Source organism: Neoarthrinium moseri (assembly GCF_022829205.1).
Source record: "Neoarthrinium moseri strain CBS 164.80 chromosome Unknown scaffold5_Wmoseri_CBS_16480, whole genome shotgun sequence".
NCBI classification, from domain to species: domain Eukaryota; kingdom Fungi; phylum Ascomycota; class Sordariomycetes; order Amphisphaeriales; family Apiosporaceae; genus Neoarthrinium; species Neoarthrinium moseri.
The window spans coordinates 629,312-647,789 of NW_026055119.1; the positions used below are offsets into that span (position 1 = coordinate 629,312).

The following is an 18,478-nucleotide window of genomic DNA, read 5'->3' on the forward strand; positions in this document are numbered from 1 at the left end:
ATTGCATCGAGCTATGCTACATCACATCAGTAACCAAGGGGGGTATCCAATTGTGATTAAGATGATTAATTTATGTAGAATAATACTGTATGGATCCAAACCCAGTAACCCCATAACTTCTCTTAACGCGTAGAGGCTGACGGGAATAAAATGCCCACATAAGCGATTTCGTAAGCTCATCAGTTCGCCTTTTGCTGTATTACCGTAGTGAAAGTTATCCATCTCCTGTTTCTGGTCTAGTTGATCCCGGTTACGAAACTGGTATCAATATCTTGCAAGATCTCGCTGACTTGCTGGTCTGTCATATTAACATTTGCTCCTGGTGGGAGTATGTCAAGAATATCCTGCGCCGTGGATGTTGGCACAGTTGCCGATGATCCGTTAGGGGCAGTGTACAATGTCTGCTGCTGTGCTCCGTCTAGAGACACAATGGGATTCGTGTTCGAAGCGGGAGCGGTAATTGCAGCCTTAAACTTCTCAAGGAGTTCTGTATCATCCGCTGCAGTCTTCTGCATCCCCATTATCGCTCGTGCACGCTCGCGCAGTTGGTCATTACTTGGCATCATGCCCGTCTTGATTGTTTCGCGTTTGACGTACTCCGTCAATCCATTTTCAAGCTCTCTCGAGCAGAAAATCTTGGCCGGTGCTGGGTATCGTTGGCCAAGTGTCTGCAAGTAGCGGTTGACAATAGCCGCGTCGGGCTCGAAAGGTTTCGCATTATCCCTGCAGAAAATCTTTGGGTTCTCTTTCAGAGGTTCGACGGTGGTATTCGGGCTGAGCGATACAAATGGGGGCGCGAACCCGGTGCCTCCCTCTGCGGCAGTCCATGGCAAAATGTCACAAGTCAACCCGGGACCGGACTCCGGGGGTAATATTCCAACGTCGCGTTTGAAACGCTGTAACCATTCGGCGTTGTCTGCGGCAGTCTGATTCCATGGATCATCTCTGATTACCAGTTAGCTACGAGCGGCACCAGCAGTGGGTTGGGGCTAACCACATACTCATCATAGATAATCCACCGAGCTTGATGTTGTAGTTCTTCGTCTGTAGGCACGTGGCGATTTGGGTTGTTCGCAGACATTACGGAGTTCGCATACCGAGTCAACCCCTTAGCCAAGCGCTGGAAACAGTTCGCGTCATTGAGGAAGAAGGGACCTGGCTTAATGGCTCGCGCTGGTGGGGTGAAGGTTGCTGTCGCAGTGGGTACCCCCTTCGGAGAACGAGAAGTCTGCAAGCTATACAGCTGCTGAAAGGGGGCCGCTCGGCTGCTTGATGGGGACCCGCTAGAAGTGGTGGCAGTGAGATCTGTATCGATAGATGAGTGACGTAGCCTGAAGTTAGCCAGCCACTCCGAGTCGTCTGCAGCTGTCTGATTCCAGTTATCATCATTATCGTAGATGATAAGACGGGCTTGCCGTTGCAGATCGGCATCCAGAGGCTCGACGCCCATGGACCTTTGGGTCTGGATGAACTCTCCCAACTCACGCTCCAGCCTACTGAAGTTGTGGATTGTCGAGTCAATCAGGCTTGGATCCGTGGATCGGTGATTGGAGTCAACAATGTCTTCACTGCGTGGTAGGTGTGCTCGCTTGCGGAAATCTTCGAGCCATTTCGTAGAGCTGTGGATGAGACGTAAAATCCAGTTTGCGACATCTTCGGATGGACTTGAAGACTTCTCTTCCATTCTCCCAATAATCTTGCAGGCCTCGACTTGCAGCTCATGATCCATTGCTGTTAGACCAAGCAAGGAACGGGCTTTGACATATTCTTGCAACTGTTGTTCGAATTCGCAATTCTCGAAGATGTTGTTTTTCCCATTGACAGACAGGCTGGTCATCCGGTTCTCGGACTGTTTCTTAGATGACTGATACATGGCGGCCTGAGTGACATCTCCTCGAGAGAGGACCAGGTCACGAAGCCACGACGGGGCTTGCTGCGAAGGACTTCGCGACAGCATGTCTGCCCCTAAGACGATTCGGCAGGCCTCTCGCTGAACTTCATCGTCTGTTAGTGACCGGCCGGTATCCTCAATGATATTATGAGCCCAGTATTGAAGCTCGAGTTTGAGCAGTTCGTAAGCATTGCTTGGTGATGATGTAGGGGAAGTATTCTGGCTGGCCATGTACGGCATCGGGCTGTTCCTATCGTCGTGGATCAAGTCTGTACGGGCGCATTAGAAAGATGAGGCAAATGAGTGTATCGCGCAGGTCTCTCACAGGGCGGAATGGAATTTTCGACCATATCGACGACCGGGGCATCGAAACCCCAGTCACCCTTCCAGTCAGCCATGGTGTTACCAGTCTTGAAATGTTCGGCAAGGTGATCCACTCGTGCACTCCAGCTGTCCATAACGATGCCGCAGAAACCACAGCGTGACCTTATTTCAGGCGATGCAACACGCCACTTGTCCATGGACCAAGGTAGAAATTTGACATTGTGAACCAGCTTGAGATGCTGCCGAAGGTGATCTTTCCGGTAGAATGTCCTCTCCTCCTGCGTTCGCTCCACACAACCAGAGAAGTTGTGTGATTCAATGTGCAACTCGTCAGGGTTGGTTTCTCCGCAGAAGACACAGCTCATGAGTCCATTCTCAGGATTCAAGGCTTTGGCGCCATCCGGCGAGCATACCCACCGCTCGAGGGAAAGATGAAGGGATTTTTCGTGTCTCTGCCAATCGTGTTTGGTTCTGAAAGTTTCGGTACAGAAAGTGCATTGAAAGGTCTTGAGAGGTTGAAGTAGTGCTTCATCCGATGGCCTCGGCGGGGCCCTTCTACGCCTCCGCCTTCCTCGGTTGCTTCGAACAAACGATGGCAGCGAGCCGAAAGAGCCACGAGATTGGTGAGACATGGTAGAGGCGAAGGAGCCCCCACTCGAGCCATGGGAGTTTGAGAAACTGCTCGCGGACGACTGGTTGCACAGCGACCTGCTTGATCCATCATCCGAATATCCTGAGATGTAGGGGCTGTTTCGTCCCGAGCTGGATGACACTGCTGAACCGGAAGCCGACACGGCCCTGGCAATGGCCGTCACGGAGGCAGGTTCGTTCTCTGGCGGAGAGTTCTGCCAACGCTGCAGCGGGTTCATGTGCTCCAGAGACCGAGGCGTACCCCTTCGCTGGGGAATGTCGATGGCCTGTATGTATCCGCGGCCCACGTGTGGCGAGGTAGAACGAGTCGGTTGGATCTTGCCCCGACGTCGAGCATTGGCAAGCCAATTTGTAATCTGAGTCTTGTTGAGACCAGTAATCTTCTGTAGACTTTCTTTCTCATCCTCCGTTGGGTATGGGTGACGACTGTGCGTCGAAACCCAGTTCTTCAGTATCCTGACGGACTCCCTGGAGAATCGCGCCCCAACCTTGGCCATGGGCTTCGACGACGAGAAGTTTCCTTCCGCATCGATATGAACTCCAGACTCTAGCGGGTTGAGTGTCCGGTTTGTGGCCGCCGCCAAGTCATCCTCATGGAGGATTGACGTCTCTGGACGATCGCCCATGATCGGCCAAGGATTGGCAGGAAAGGTTTCTCCAGCCTCTGAGCCAGCGGCGTGAAGTCCGTCAGGCCCAAAGCTGCATTCGCACCTCAAGGCAACACAGCTCGTGCAGTAGCCCTTGTACTGACCCTCACGCAGACGCTTGCACTCGTATCCACGTCGGCGGCAAGCCTCACAAGGGGCTTCTGGGAACTCCCATTTCATCTCAACTGGAATTGGAGGGTTGAAGTCTGGTAGGTTCAAGGCCGCCAGGGGATCGTCCAAGTTTGCCATGGGGGCATCTTGGGGGGCCTGGATGGACTCGAAGTGCTCCAAGGCCCAGTAGGACCAGTCATCGCCTTCGACATCTCCGAGCACGAGATCCATGTTGTTCTCCTCAGGTTGGTTGGGCACGCCCTGGGGATTCTGAAAGTCAAAGCCGGTGTCAGCGCCAGCGGCATCCCAATTGATGAAGTCCATCACGGACTCTTCCTCGATGGTAGTCATTTAAGGGCGTAGATGACCAGAAGCCGAGAATCGGGATGCACCGTGGTCCCTAGACCTAAGCATGGAAGGGCGCCACTAGGGTCTTGTCCTTTAATGCCGTCAGATGTCGATTGAAAGGCGCGGTTCTTGCTGTTTCACGAGATCTGGCAACACCAGCTCAGGATGAAGAAGAGGGAAGTGAAAGGTACAAATCCGGACCGTAAGCGGGTCTCCGGGTCTAATAGCAACCACAACAGGAAGCACCAGCAGCCGACGTCGAAGGGGGTCAGAGTCATAAGAGCAGACCCCGGACTAGCCTGCAGCGGTCGACAACGGGCACCGGCCTGGCTTGGCTCGAGGGCGTGGCCAGATTTTCGTCACGGTTCGTCGAAGCTCGCTGCTAGCAACTGACCGCCGGAGTTAGAGGAGGCTCAGGCTGGCCGCAGAGAGCCCACCGGGAGCGTGAGAGTGGCCCGCAATGGGACTAGGGTATAAACGGCTGCTGCATGTCGCGCCCCACGTCATGTCAAGAGTGCGCCCTTCGTTGACGAGCCCCGCGAGCAAGGCGCCGCGCTTGTCGAATACGGGCAGTCTCAGGCGGGGGATGGTGCTCTGCGGGGCACGGCGATTGGCCGCCTTCTCAGTCAACTCGCGGACTGCTGCGACCGTACGGCAAAGTCCAGGGCACTGTAACGCGGTGCCGGAGCTTGCCCTCTGCTCATTACTAATCCCGAGGACGAGTTGTTATTTCCAAAGGATTCCCATTTGCTTGACTACAAGGCTGCCTTTCCAATGTCTTATCATGTTGCATATGGCAATACCATAGGACAGCCACAACATTACTGCCGGGTAGAATGCAAGTAGTTCGCCTATAGTACAGCCTATGGTGGTGCCGAGGAGGGCGCCTGCTTCTCGGGAGGCCATTGGATTCTAGTGATCGAAAGCGATAGAATCCACGGAATTCGGCGCTGGTGCACGCCTCGCCCCGAACATTTCCCCCGAACAAAACCCGCTTGAGGTTGATACCTGCAATCGCTATCTGCCATACCTAGTAGCAGTCAGCCGCTTTTAGTGTGGCACTTATCTTGATCTTCGATAGATCATGGCGACGACCAAGACGACCTAGTATGACTCGAATTTGAGTCCCAAAAGCTAGCCCCTCCGCCGGCGAGCCGGCCAACCGGCTATGTTCCAACGGCGGAAGGTGGGGCCTAGCCGGAGTGGATGTGAAGTTCAGCAGACCTTGAACTCCTCTCGAGCCTGGGACGTATTCTGAACAGGACTCTGAGCAAGAACATCGGCGCAGTTCTCTACCGTGTTGTGCAATATGGTATCCCAGCTATTCTCGGGCATCTCTTGTGGTATAGTCACCACCTTTAGCAGATGACCACAGTGCCTACGACCCGAAGAAGAAACCCAGGCCAGGATAGGATGAGCCAATCCCCGAGGAAATGTGATTCCCCGTCTCGGCCGGCCCACTTCTGTTTCCAAACGCTGTTCGGAGTCGGCGTTCCAACCAACGGCTTACAGGGATCCAGACCGCCGGGGCACTGTTGGCACTCGTGCTCATGCTACCCTTGGGCCGCGCTCCGAGCCGTTCTCACCCTGGCAGGCCTGGCAACTCTCCGCAGCTGTTGAATGAAGGTCGATGAGCCTGCTTTTCCTTTTGTCTCCTCACACTGTGAATATTGACTTGATATCACCCTGCAATTGACTTATTGCCTGCATAATAACGACCTACGTACCCGTGTTACCGTCAATGCCCACTGCAGAAGCAGCGGCGGTCAGACCCTGGGCACTTGTCCATATGAATATCGACAGCGGCAGCGGCGACGGGACCGAGTAGCAGTTGATAAATAAGACCCAGTCTTGGAAAGGCTTGTTTACTGGGATTATGTTTCAGACACTTGTACCTGAATCCTACAGGGCCCAGACAACCAAGCTGCCAGGCATGGGGATAGGTATTGATCTGATTGATCTGCAGATGCAGAAGCCAACGACATCTTCCGCCCATGCATTGCATCCCACGTATACGTAACTACGTCACATTCATGATCTATATCAACATCAGCCTCGTATAGCCCTGCACTCTGGATATAGCCCAACCCGGTCTTTTGAACTCGTTAGAGGCAGTGTTGCATCCTTGCGGAGACAGGCAATGGGGAAGACCCAAAAACACGTCGACACGCAACTCTACCTACGTCCGAGATAGACCATTATAAGGCCGTTCAATGTCGAAGATTCAGATTGGCGGCTGCACGTAGTGGGAGCTCGGTACCGGGCAGTTGTGATCCCTAATTCCGCCACTTGCGTGATGTCTGTGAACATGCCATTCAGGCATATGCCCATGGTCAAGTACAGCCGCAGTCTAGCAAGGCAGGACACATGATCATGGTTTCACTGAAAGACTGAAGGTATTTGAGCGACAATAGGCTGGTGTCTGGGGACGATTGCCATGTCGGTAATACTGTTATCTATTATTATCAATCAACCCGACACTTCGTCAGGCATCCCGCCTATCCAAGTCGCCAGACGCTCCCCAAGGCCCGTAAAATATGTGATTGTACTGGAAAAGGTATATAAGAAGTCATGATTGTCGTTCCCTATAGATATTTATTTGAAACAAACGCTTGCTTCCTTGTATCCAGAGGGGTCCAGCGTGTCGTGATCTTTGGGCGGGTTGGCCCCAAACCCCAATGTATGCGCTCGTAGCGCCGGTGAACTGTTACGATTCATTGACAATAGCCGCATGCGTTTCTTGCCCGTTGTTTGGCGCATACAGAGCCGTCTTGTTTTGTGTACCTCCTTTTAAATAGCAGTTGCCCGGCGCAGTTCCCTCGGTTGCGAAAGTCTTGTTTGTCCAGGCGGGAATGAAGCTGACGGCAGAGCAGGTTTGATTCGTCGCGTTGGCGCTGGGGAAGTCCGTGGGGATGTAGTAGCTGTATGAGGAACACGCGTCCATGCAGTCGTCCAGGTTAGCAACGAATAGCGACTGCAGCGGAGCGTTGGGTGTGTCCTTGTTGCAGTATATCGTGTATGTTGCTTGGTTGAAGACTAAGGGTCCTGAATTAGCGAAGATCGAGGCCCGAGCCGTCATAGTATACTCACATGTTGACGTGTACGAGGACCCAGTAGTGCTGCCCGCGTTCGACGTGCAATTCCTGTCCAGCGTGTTGAAATCTGTTGCTGTCGAGGGAGGTGCCGTCACTGTTGTTGTGGCCCCTCCGCTTGCCAACTTAGATTCCGCATCGCTGGCGCGACTCGCTTCTACTCCTGTGCCTGCTGCCAGTCCTATCACTGCCGCCGACAATACTGCGATTATAGCCGAGAGAATGAAAACGAGAACCGTACAGCCGCAGATGGTGGCTTTTTTCGACTGCCTGCCTGGATCTGATTGCGCGGTACCGTATGCCGATTGGTGATCATACGCATATGTCGGCGCGACTGGGTGGCTAGGAGCATATCCTCCTCCTGCTCCTCCGCTGAAAGTCGAATCTTCCCTTTTTATCGACGGGTGCAGCGTTTGATGTTGTTGTGGAAACTGGCCGTACTGTGCTACTTCTGGGTGCGCCGGTGGTTGGTGGACTTCGGGCAAAGCATGCGGAGCAACTTCCGGCGCTTCATCGTACTTTGTGACGGTAAGTTAGCGGGCGTATTGGACGTAGCTGTTTGGTACTGTGTCTTACTCTTGGAGCCATTGCAGCGACAATGGACAAGCAATTTGGTCGCGGAGTCGCGAAGCAGCGTCACGATGTATCGTAGCAAAACCAGAAGAAACAAGGCGAGAGGATGGCGGGATTTGAATGCTGTGGAGTTCTGAAGGATTCACGAATCCACTCAATCCCGTGCACCCAGACCAGGCTACGATGGAATTAACAACGAGGCTTTCCGACTTTAGGAATGGTGCTCTTCTTGATGGTCCTCGGATGCCCTGGCCAATTTCATGCGCATCACCTGTGGTTGGTAGAGATTTCAAGACTGACGATCAAATGACAGGGGACTCCTGGTGCAACCCCGCGAGATGGGGAGCGAGATCCGCCAGGCTGGTACATCGCACACAGGATACGAGTTACAGGGTGACAAGATGCCATCCAATACTATGTATGCCACTCGGTCTCACCTCTTGCTGAAGCTTGCGTTCACTCATGACTGTCTTGGGTCGAAGCGCCCTGAAGCGCAGCAGCCTGCAGTAGCCCCGAGTTGGGAGGCGCAGCTGGCAGTGTCTATTGAAAGATCTACAGATTCGGCGAAAGTCTCGACTGCTCGACATTGCTTTTCCTGGACAACAGCTTCCGGTAACGCACCAATCATAGATTCAAGCAGCCCAAGATACGACGAACGGCTTTGACGGGGCACACCTGATGAACGAGCTGATCGTGGTGGAGAAACGGCAGTTCAAGGCTAGTTCTACCGCCGCCATCCTTGCATAACCCCTAACTAGGCAATCTAACCTTCACTCAACGGTCGCAAGAGGCTTGGAGCATGCGTTTGGACTCCTGCTTCCCGCAAACAGATCGTAGTTCAACCGTGAAATTGATATTATATCTCACTTTGGCGCCACTTTACAAGCTGGAACGGAGGTACATAATACATGCTGTGGGCAGCTCTTACCGAGAGGAACCACATCTGGCAATGACAAATTCGAGTTTTTCAGGACTAGTGCTGACATCAGAAACCGTAAGGGCCAGTTAGGGGCAACCAGCCAGATGCGATGTCTAGAGAGTGTGGTCGCGTGGCCAAATAAGAAAAGAAGAAGAGCCATTACGATACCGATCGAATGCCCGTCATCTTGTAGCGATGTACATGACCAAGCGCAATACAGTCACCACTGATGATTTTGCAATGCTCAGCTCCCCTCCCCTCTGATAGGATAATGGAATGCTTGAAGCGTTGGGGGTGGTGGCAGCTCATGACGTACCATGCTTCATTCGTTCACGTTTTGGGAATAGCTTGTACTGGTCTTCAAGTGGTTCATGTTTTTGGATATAAACGGACGCGGACTGTGAGTTTCATGGTCCTATACCAGCAGCAAGAAGAATCAGTTAACATACAGCTCGCTGCTTACTTCATTCATCGAGTCCTGGAGCCGCCTCGAGTGTATGAAGGATGAGATACATTATGATATTTACATATTTATCCTCTTCGATGATGTGCCCCTCTTGCAGGTGTTGCGGACCACAGAGTTTTCTTTCAACATGTCCCCTATACTCCCCCGTGATGGTATAACTTCGCTTCGACCCCCGCCCAACCTTGCAGCAGTTTCATCTCTGCTGTGCCCTCCTCAATTTTATCCTCAACGATATATACCGTTTCCCCGTTAGGTTTATTAGCAACCCATTTGTTCCATCCCTGCCAGTCCTCTCCACCGTACCGATTCGCATCGTTTCCGCTAAGAAAGTCCCAGCCCTTCAATGCTTCAGGCTGATACACAGTCTTGTCCATATCTGCATAATCGTTTGCATTCTTCGCCACAGCAGCGCCCTTCTGCTCCACTCTGTATCGCACAGATGGATGGATAAACTCACACGTCTCGACCAGCCGTCGAGATAATGTCGCCCCAGTATTAGGGTCAGTAGCGTGGTACTCACCGGGAGTTCGTACTGTACGGCCTGTGATCGCCGCGTCGATGCCTGCATCGGATGGCTGCATCAGACCCATGGCCCAAGAGAGAACGGGGACGGGAGGGTCCCTCCCCTCGTAGAAGCGAACATTCTGCTCGCGCTGGCGCGAGATGTAGGAGGTATCAAAGTCCAAAAAGGGCGAAAGTTGTGTGATCATCCAGGCGAGCGTAATATCGGCTGTGGATGTATCCGCATACCCGCCGCCAACGCCCTTATGCACGCCGGGAAACCACGTTTGTTTGAGTTGCTTCAGAATGGCGCCTGAATCATCTCCAGGCGTCTCCCAGATGGGAGGCGAGAACGGTGTCCGTCTCTCGTCGAGAGCAAGTGCTTGATAAGCATGCTCCACGTTTGGTGGCACTTTGGTATTCGTGAACGCGTATTCCCGGGTGGAATGGGTATGGATGGGAAACCCCAAGATTTTGATGGTTGGTACACCTAGAGATCCGGCCGTATCGAATACACCAATAGCCTTGATAGGAGGAATCGTACGGCTTGTCAACTTAGAGTCCACAAGCTTCGTCCAGTACACATTGTCGGCATCCCTGAAGGTCGGACGGCCCTTGAGAGGCCACGCACGCGTTTCCAGCTGTGGCTTGTACCCTGGAACGTTCTGGTTCTCCCAGTCCTTGAAGATGGGATAAAAAGCCCCAAGACCAGATCTTGTCAGTATCCCGATACTTGAGATCAAGCCTCCAATGCTTCGGGCAATGAACGCCCCACGTGAAAACCCAACGAGGAAAATTTCATCCCCTTCGTCATAGTTCTGCATCGCTTAGATAGAGATATCAAAGAGCTCGGGGTGGACTGCTCACGTTGCAAAGAAACGTATACGCCTCTCTAATGTTCTCCCCAACTCCAGCTCCCACGAAACCGCCCAGGTAGTTCCAGAGGCCCCCAGAGCTGGCCAATCCGGCCTGGTAATACACAATCTGCTGAATGCCATCTTCGGATTCTGGTAGAAGCGCTCGGCAGATACGGGTGACGTTGGATGAAACCGCGAGTTTCCCAGCAGTACTCCACGGCATCCAAGAGCCGCGGTCGAAACCGTCATTACTGTTCAGCCAAGTGCCATCGCACGCAATGATCAGGCGCTTATAGGACGGCATTGCGGTGAATATTATCTCCTACAACAGGCAAGAAGTCCAGCCCCAGGATGGTTGAAGATGACGGGGGCTTCCATATCTACCACTGGACCATATCCCATATATATATATGAGGTTCAATGTCACAGCTGAAAGCCCAGATGCTTTTGCCTCGATCCCTGCGAGAAAATGGATTGGTAGTCCCACAATAGAACGTGTGGTTGTTCTAGCCCGTGCCTATTTAGGTGCCGCGTGCCCGAAGAGACACTAGCTGACACACTATTTGGCGCTGTGGCGTGGCCAGGCCAGCTGAAGAGGTGCTGACGACGATCATTCATCGAAAACCACGTCCTCACAGTAAGACCACCAAGACTGCGCAAACACATTGCATGCATAGGTGACTAAAATGCTGTGTATATTCCGAGCTACCTTGTCTGTTGATCCCCCAACCCAAGTCTTTTGCATGAGCGTTCACCGGGGACTCTCATTCTCCAGTGGCTCGTGCCTCGGCCTAATGACCCGGCGTCAAGTCCTGAACAAAGCCCAGAATATCAATTAGAACGTTTTCAGCGTGCGTGAGGTAGATACCTTTTGATCAAAGTTAGTTATAATGGGATAAGGTTTTTCCTGATGTTACTCACCATGTCCACCGTTCTTGTAGATTTTCAGATCGGCCCAAGGGGTGATGTCTTTGATGAGAGCGGCACTAGCTTCCAATGGCATCCCCTGATCCGCATCTCCATGAAGGATCATGATTGGGATCTCGCTGCCTGTGTCACTCAAATTCCTGAGCTCTTTCTCTGAGCTCTCGTTGAAAATCGAGACTGTCTTTTCAATGGCAACACTGTCCGCATCCGCAACGATTCTCTCGTAATGCTCGAGAACTTTCGGAGTCACTTCATTGCCGGCCTGCATGGCAAAGACCCCAGGAAGTGAATCAGCAACGAATTGGGACCGGCTCTTCCGGAGTCCCTCTATAATGGAATCCCATAAGTCCGTGGGCGGTGACAACGGATGGTCTGGTGTTTGCAGCGGATATGGCATGACTGGGCTTAGCCATACGAAGCCCTGGGAGGCTGTTAAACTCGTCCAAGGCTGCTGATCACGAATGCACTTACTTTGCATCTTTCCCGAACCCGACTGCTTGTCTGATAGGCACGCAGACTTTCATTGCACCCCATACTGGTACCAATGAAAACGAATTGCTGGACATCAATATGTTCAAGCAATGCGATGAGGTCGCTCGTGAATGTTTTCCAGGTGAGATTGGTCGGTGTCGCAGCCTGGTTCCAGTCGCTGCGTCCAAATCCACGTTTATCCGGAGCAATACACCGGAAACGATAGCTCTCACACAGCGGCAGGAGCAGATGCTCCCACATACGGGAGGACATTGGCCAGCCGTGCAAAAACACTAGAGTCAACTGTGAAGCCCAAGACTGCTCAGGTTTGAAAGATACTCCACTCGGGACATAATCCCGGAAGAACAGCAGTGTCGAATCAACGGGGCTTGCAAAGAATGGCATCTTAATCGGAAATATTAGAAGGCTCTCAAGTATTATAATGGATGGAATACTGCCTCATAGTTCTGTCAATGGAGTCGTTCTAGGTCGCTCGCTTTATATTGATGCGACGGGTCGAGGATAACGCCTTCAGCGTGCCATGATTGCCATGGCATTATAACGATGCATTTTTTAAACATAGTCTCATGCAGTAGCAAGGCATTTTGAGTTTCAGTAATACCAAAAGTCTGAAGGCACAGTCGACTTTGAGCTATTGCTAACAAGTCGTGGTAACAGCCTATTCACCATAACGCCTAAGCATCACGTGTCTCGGACTTCCCAGGCATAATGGCTAAAGCCGAGCGACTTCACTCCTTGCGACTCATTGCTCCTTGTAACGGTGAATGCCATGACGAAGACAACCAACATTGCCAATGTTGGCTCTCTATGCTAAATGTCTTCGCGCAATATATCACGTCGCCGGAGATGGTGAGTGATGCTAGAACTCTCGTTGGCGATTGTGGGTCATTCTTGACGTCGCTATGACGTGATCTATTTCAACACAGACCTGAGCCTATGCGAACTCAATGGATAGTCAGTTGTAGCATATTACTCAAGACACAACATTTCTCTAATTATATATCTAGATTCAGATTGCTCACCATACAATATCATTCAAGAATGTCTCAGAATCCAGGCTTCTCGGTCCCAGATGGGGCCACTGCCAGAGTGCACATAGTTGATACGACGCTGCGCCTATCAAAAATGTCAGTGGACTATTTACTGAAACCACCCGTTGATAAATTCGATGAACTCAATAACCTGCCTACCTGGTCGTTTCTCGTAGAGAGTGGGCAGGGCCGAAAGGTTCTCTTTGACCTGGGCATTCCTAAAGACTTGAACGTTTACCCACCAACGATTGTTAACGACATTAAGAAACATGGATGGGATATACGAGTCGAAAAGGATATCGCAGATATTCTAAGAGAAAATGGCCTCAAACCCATCGATATACAGAGTGTCATATGGAGGTGAGCCCGTTACACGTACTCAATATGGTTTCCATTAGGCAATAACTCTTTTCGCCAGTCATTATCATTTCGATCACATAGGAGACATGTCAACTTTCCCCGACACGACAGACCTTGTCGTCGGCCCCGGATTCAAACAGAAATTCAGGTCAGCTTACCCTACTGACCCTGATGCTCCTGTGCGAGAGAGCTACTGGGAGTAAGTTGGCAACCCTGGAGACAAGGCCAGACCGGAAGCTCACACATGCGCAGAGGACGTCAGCTACGAGAGATCGACTTTGGTGATCGGGAATCACCACTGAAGGTTGGTGCCCTGTGTGCATTTGACTTCTTTGGGGACGGCTCATTCTATCTGCTAGATGCCCCTGGTCACGCCGTCGGCCACTTGGCTGGTCTAGTGCGGACGACCAAGAACCCAGACACATTCCTCTTCATGGGCGGCGACTTGTGTCACCACGGTGGCGAGATTCGGCCATCTTCGCATCTACCAATACCAGACCGTGTAGATATCCCCTTACAGGACGCGTTGCGCACCCGACTGTCCTGCTGTCCCGGAGGGGCGTCCTTCAGAAGGCTCAATACTAGGCGAGGTCGCAAAGAAAATGAACCCTTCTTTGAGTCGAGACTCGGGGCAAACCTTACACAGGTCATGGAGACAATCACGAAAGCACAGGCTGCTGATTCTCAGAACAGCATTTTCTTCATATTTGCGCATGATCCTACTATTCGGGGTGTTGTAGATTTCTACCCAGCCACGGCGAACGACTGGAAGCGAAAGGGGTGGCGCGAGAAAACGCAGTGGGCATTCCTACGTGATTTAGCCCCAGCCGCGGCGGCTGCTGCTGAGTGAGGTGGGCATTGAAAGGAGAATTGATCTATTTACGGCTACATTGGGGTTGGAGCGACGAAACGGTGATGCACGTACGCCCGCTTGAGAAGTATATTAGGTAAGGGTATGGAACGGTAGCAGCTGAAAGATAGAGAATCTCGGTCAATACAGCAAAGCAAGGCCGCGCCGAACAGAGCAAGTGAGAACCAACAGCTTGATGGAACCATAGTTGCCGATAATAGAATTTGTTCCATATGCTAATTCAGAACAGACCTTAAGGGAAGCCTGACTTACATATTCTTATTGAGGTTGAGTCATAGTCAGACCTTTGTTTACGTTTGCTACGCTTCTGCCCGCGTCCGATAAGTTCTTGATTGTGGTGTCTACCTAGGTACCTCGCTTACAGTGGGTGTGGGGCCTGAATTTGGGCGAGTGTTTCTGTTAATACCGAGCAAATGTACTTAGGTGCAATGGTCCCCGCTACCGGAGTCATGCCTCGGACCAGTGACCACCTGCAACAGTCGCAAAGCACTGAGCAGCAACTATTTCGATCTGTATGACTTGGTCTTCATCATAAACAACGCTTTCCAGATAATGATATCATTGAAGGGCTAGCACCACCTGGTTGAAGATATTTTGGTTACCTGTCGGCCGCTTCCGGCTTGACCCACGTCCTTGACGATAGTCTACCATTTTCAACCCAGGGCCGTACGGAAGCCATGGAGTCAGTAGCAGGACAAGGCGCATGTTATAGCATGCAGGATTCCAATGGCCACTCTCTGGGATGGGATCTTGGACCCTTCGAAACGATAGTAACACAGGAGGCCGCCCTTGACATTGATGGGACCTGGTATCGCGACGATATCTTAGAGGATGTATTCGCCTGCCAGAGGGACCCCCAAATTGGAGCTTACCGACCTCCATCGGCCTGTTCCTATTGCAGAAAACATCGCCTGCAATGCTTTTTGCTTCGAACAACCGCCGCAAACCCGAACCCTTTGACTTCGTGCTCCAGTTGTGTGGCGTTGTTCCGGGACTGCAGCCTGGTCAATGGAGGTAAACGTCCGCCATCGGAGTTCGAGACGATGTGGCCAGTCGTTGGCCAGCTTCATGGGGTAAACGAAGAATCTACGGACGACGTTACCTTTCTATCGAACGGACCAGGGATTATCAGTTCAGATGAAACCAATGTCAAGACATCAGGAACCGGGCCTATTGAGATATCTGTACCTTCAACGAAGAGGTCAACGTCCCGCATCACAGGACGGACGAGAGCACTGCGGCAATGGTTTTCGTCGCACCACGAAAGTCCATACCCATCGGGTGAAGAAAAATTGGCACTAGCAAAGGCATCTGGTCTCACACCCACCCAGGTGGGCAATTGGTTCACAAATGAGCGAAGACGAAAGCGGCACATGGAGAAGACATCAACCAAAAGCTTCTTTCCCCGAGGCTCTCCAATGCCACAGTCATACCTTTCAAACATGACACCCCTCGAGCGATGGCGAAATTCACCTCCCGAAGACGACCACATTTCTCCAAGTGTCCTAGAGACCTTCTTGACAAATGAAGATTATACCAAAGTCCAAGGCGTTGATCCTGCCATTGACGATACCAACCACGATTACGATGATAGCGACTGGCTCTCCAGGATGCTCAACTCTGCCAGTGAGACTGAGTCACTTGGGTTTGCGGGGTCTAGCAACTCAGTGTCATCCTTTGACACGACATATTCAACAGGCAGCAACCAGTCAGTCTCGCTTTCAAGGGGCTCGACTCAAAAAAGAAGAAGGTCCTCAGTAAAGGACGGAAGTGATATCTACCAATGCACCTTCTGTGACATGTCCTTCAAGAGGAGGTTTGACTGGTGTCGACACGAAAAGTCTGTTCACATTTCGTTGGATTCTTGGGTTTGCCGGTCGCACGATCAAAGTGTTTGGCAGATTGGGAACACTGCACCTCAGTGCAATTTCTGTGGCTCAGCCTCACCGACACAGGAGCATCTGGCCGATCATGACTTTGAGTCTTGTGCCGAGCGGCCGGAGGCTGATAGAACGTTTGCTCGGAAGGATCATCTGTGGCAGCACTTGAAGAAGTTCCATGCGTGTACGCATTGGTCTGGCTTGGGTCTCAACGCATGGCGGCTGCATCGCGACGCTGTTAAAAGTCGATGCGGCTTCTGCTTCCAGCAGCTTCACACATGGTCAGAACGTCAGGATCACATATCCAAACACTTCAAGAAGGGTTCCAGTATGACTCAATGGATCGGTGACTGGGGCCTTGACCCAGCCGATGCAAGTCTACTCAAGCAGGCTACACTGCCAGAGCAGAGAGTTCGCGCAACGTATTAAATGCTGCGCATATAGGATCCAAATCTTACTTTTATATTCTTATTGAGTTGGTAGTGATTAGTGGATATTCTCCTCGCAGTCGCGGTTGGGGGTACTAGCGACACTCTAACTAGATAGGCGTTGGTGAATCAGCGTAGACTTGCGCCCTCTACTTACACCTCCCCGCTATTTGCGCCTTCTCACGGCAACCGCAAGACGATTCGGGACCTGGAGCTGGGAAATCGGCAATTATGCACCTTTTGACAACAACTTGTCTGTGTGATTTTGAATCCGTGCTCCCCTGCGGCATCACGTTGGAAGATGAAGTGATTCCTAAGGCAGTTAATTACGAGACTACGTTCAGACGCAGCACCGCCGAGGAATGGTCAAGGTCTCAAAACTCCGAAACTTGACGACATAAATCTCCTCCACATGATCATTCAGTCTTGTTGCGAGCACAGTTGTGTCAAATCATGTCGTCCTCCCGGAGACCAGTTTATGTCAACAAGAAACTTGTCGACACCGGAGTTCCCTTGGTAGAATCGCGTGCTGCGGAGTCCTTCCATCGTCGGTTGTCAGGATACGCGCCAACTCCCTTGGTTTCTCTGCCGGATGTCGCGAAGCAACTGAAACTGAAAGGGTTATATGTCAAAGATGAGAGTTCTCGACTCGGACTACCGTCTTTCAAAGTCCTCGGAGCCTCCTGGGCCACGTTCCACACCATTGCAAGAACATTGGGACTTCCCCTTGACATCGAAATCCAGGATTTGGCCATAGAAGCAGCTAAAGCGTCCTTGAAGTTGTTCGCTGCCACCGACGGAAATCATGGAAGAGCGGTGGCATTCATGGCCAAGGTGCTGTCTCTGCCTGCGTGCATATATGTTCCTTCGACGCTGAGTGAACACACAAAGAATGCGATATCTGGAGAAGGTGTATCGGTTATCGTGGGGCCAGGTGACTATGACAGTGTAGTGCAGGACGCTTTCGAGGCCTCACGAGCTACTGCTGGTGGAATATTCATCCAGGACACTTCGTTCCCTCTTTATGAAGATATCCCAGCCAGGATCGTCGAGGGTTATTCAACGATGTTTCGGGAAATAGATGAGCAGCTTACAAATCGGGCCGCTGATTGTGACTTCATCTTCACTCCGGTGGGAGTTGGCTCTCTGGCCCACGGAGTCGTGCAACATTACAAGTCTCAAGCCCGGCAGAAGCCTACCAAAGTCGTCACAGTCGAGCCTGATACAGCCGCATGTCTATACAAAAGCCTATCAGCAGAAAATTGCTCCAAGATCAGGACCTCTTATACCATTATGACCGGCTTGGACTGCGGTACAGTTTCGCAAACTGCCTGGCCTGACTTGCGATCCCATGTTGACGCTAGCTGCACGGTCTCCGATTACGAGGTTCATCATGCCCTGCAAGAACTTGAAAAACATGGGATATCTGCCGGTCCGTGTGGTGCCTCGGGCTTTGCCGCGCTTCGATTACTAGCAGAAGGCTTGCGCCATACCATAGGCATCCAGGAAGACTCCGTTGTTGTGCTCCTCAATACGGAAGGACCGCGCCCATATGATATCCCTTACGATGTTACAAGTGATGATCCAGTGGTATTGACACGAATGCTAGCCCAAATCAAGTCTACGAATCCCACTCTATCCATATCGAAGAGAACCAGGGAAACTTGCATCGCCGATTACATCGAAGCTTGGCTGCAACATCGGGGCTTTGAGAGCCACCGTTCCGAATATACACGAAAGGTTGATGTGAGCCATCTGGCCTATTCTTGTTGTTCAAGGTTGAACAGCCGGGTCGTAACCGCGGGCTCTACGATTAGCGACTTTCATATTTCAGATCAATGAATGGTACCGTAGAGTCGAGTGAGACTTCTCCTACAGGTTCAGCCAGTTAAGAAAATGATCTGCTTGGATACCGAATATTTGGAGGGGTCACAATCACCCAGCTGCCAATGGAAAGACTGCTGTGAATCCATTCATAGTGCTCATCGCCATTAAACGTTCGTAACACAATCGTGGTACTTACTCCGCTGCTGGGCTACTGTTGAACGCAAAATACGGAAGAGCGGTATGCGAATGAGTGTCGTTCCGAAATGATGTAATCAGCCAAGG

General features: G+C 51.6%; 7 protein-coding genes across 7 annotated transcripts; 3 read left to right on the forward strand and 4 right to left on the reverse strand.

Annotated features, from left to right (window-relative positions):
* Positions 1 to 236: 236 nt before the first annotated feature.
* On the reverse strand, positions 237 to 3,975 carry JN550_002373 (uncharacterized protein; the record flags this gene model as incomplete). The annotated part of the gene is made up of 3 exons (XM_049313661.1): positions 237 to 945; positions 1,002 to 2,160; positions 2,217 to 3,975. 3 exons carry the CDS (start codon positions 3,973 to 3,975, stop codon positions 237 to 239), a joined length of 3,627 nt encoding a protein of 1,208 aa, XP_049175664.1.
* Positions 3,976 to 6,679: 2,704 nt separating this feature from the next.
* On the reverse strand, positions 6,680 to 7,652 carry JN550_002374 (uncharacterized protein; the record flags this gene model as incomplete). Its single annotated transcript, XM_049313662.1, has 3 exons — positions 6,680 to 7,008; positions 7,063 to 7,582; positions 7,641 to 7,652. The coding sequence occupies 3 exons, from the start codon at positions 7,650 to 7,652 to the stop codon at positions 6,680 to 6,682; spliced, it is 861 nt and encodes a 286-aa protein (XP_049175665.1).
* Positions 7,653 to 9,156: 1,504 nt separating this feature from the next.
* Positions 9,157 to 10,684, reverse strand: JN550_002375 (uncharacterized protein; the record flags this gene model as incomplete). The annotated part of the gene is made up of 2 exons (XM_049313663.1): positions 9,157 to 10,341; positions 10,391 to 10,684. 2 exons carry the CDS (start codon positions 10,682 to 10,684, stop codon positions 9,157 to 9,159), a joined length of 1,479 nt encoding a protein of 492 aa, XP_049175666.1.
* Positions 10,685 to 11,171: 487 nt separating this feature from the next.
* Positions 11,172 to 12,183, reverse strand: JN550_002376 (uncharacterized protein; the record flags this gene model as incomplete). The annotated part of the gene is made up of 3 exons (XM_049313664.1): positions 11,172 to 11,248; positions 11,302 to 11,728; positions 11,779 to 12,183. The coding sequence occupies 3 exons, from the start codon at positions 12,181 to 12,183 to the stop codon at positions 11,172 to 11,174; spliced, it is 909 nt and encodes a 302-aa protein (XP_049175667.1).
* Positions 12,184 to 12,924: 741 nt separating this feature from the next.
* JN550_002377 (uncharacterized protein) lies at positions 12,925 to 14,040 on the forward strand (the record flags this gene model as incomplete). Its single annotated transcript, XM_049313665.1, has 3 exons — positions 12,925 to 13,190; positions 13,249 to 13,389; positions 13,443 to 14,040. 3 exons carry the CDS (start codon positions 12,925 to 12,927, stop codon positions 14,038 to 14,040), a joined length of 1,005 nt encoding a protein of 334 aa, XP_049175668.1.
* A 698-nt stretch (positions 14,041 to 14,738) lies between these two features.
* JN550_002378 (uncharacterized protein) lies at positions 14,739 to 16,370 on the forward strand (the record flags this gene model as incomplete). The annotated part of the gene is made up of 1 exon (XM_049313666.1): positions 14,739 to 16,370. The coding sequence occupies one exon, from the start codon at positions 14,739 to 14,741 to the stop codon at positions 16,368 to 16,370; it is 1,632 nt and encodes a 543-aa protein (XP_049175669.1).
* A 452-nt stretch (positions 16,371 to 16,822) lies between these two features.
* On the forward strand, positions 16,823 to 18,233 carry JN550_002379 (uncharacterized protein; the record flags this gene model as incomplete). Its single annotated transcript, XM_049313668.1, has 2 exons — positions 16,823 to 18,115; positions 18,204 to 18,233. The coding sequence occupies 2 exons, from the start codon at positions 16,823 to 16,825 to the stop codon at positions 18,231 to 18,233; spliced, it is 1,323 nt and encodes a 440-aa protein (XP_049175670.1).
* Positions 18,234 to 18,478: the final 245 nt, after the last annotated feature.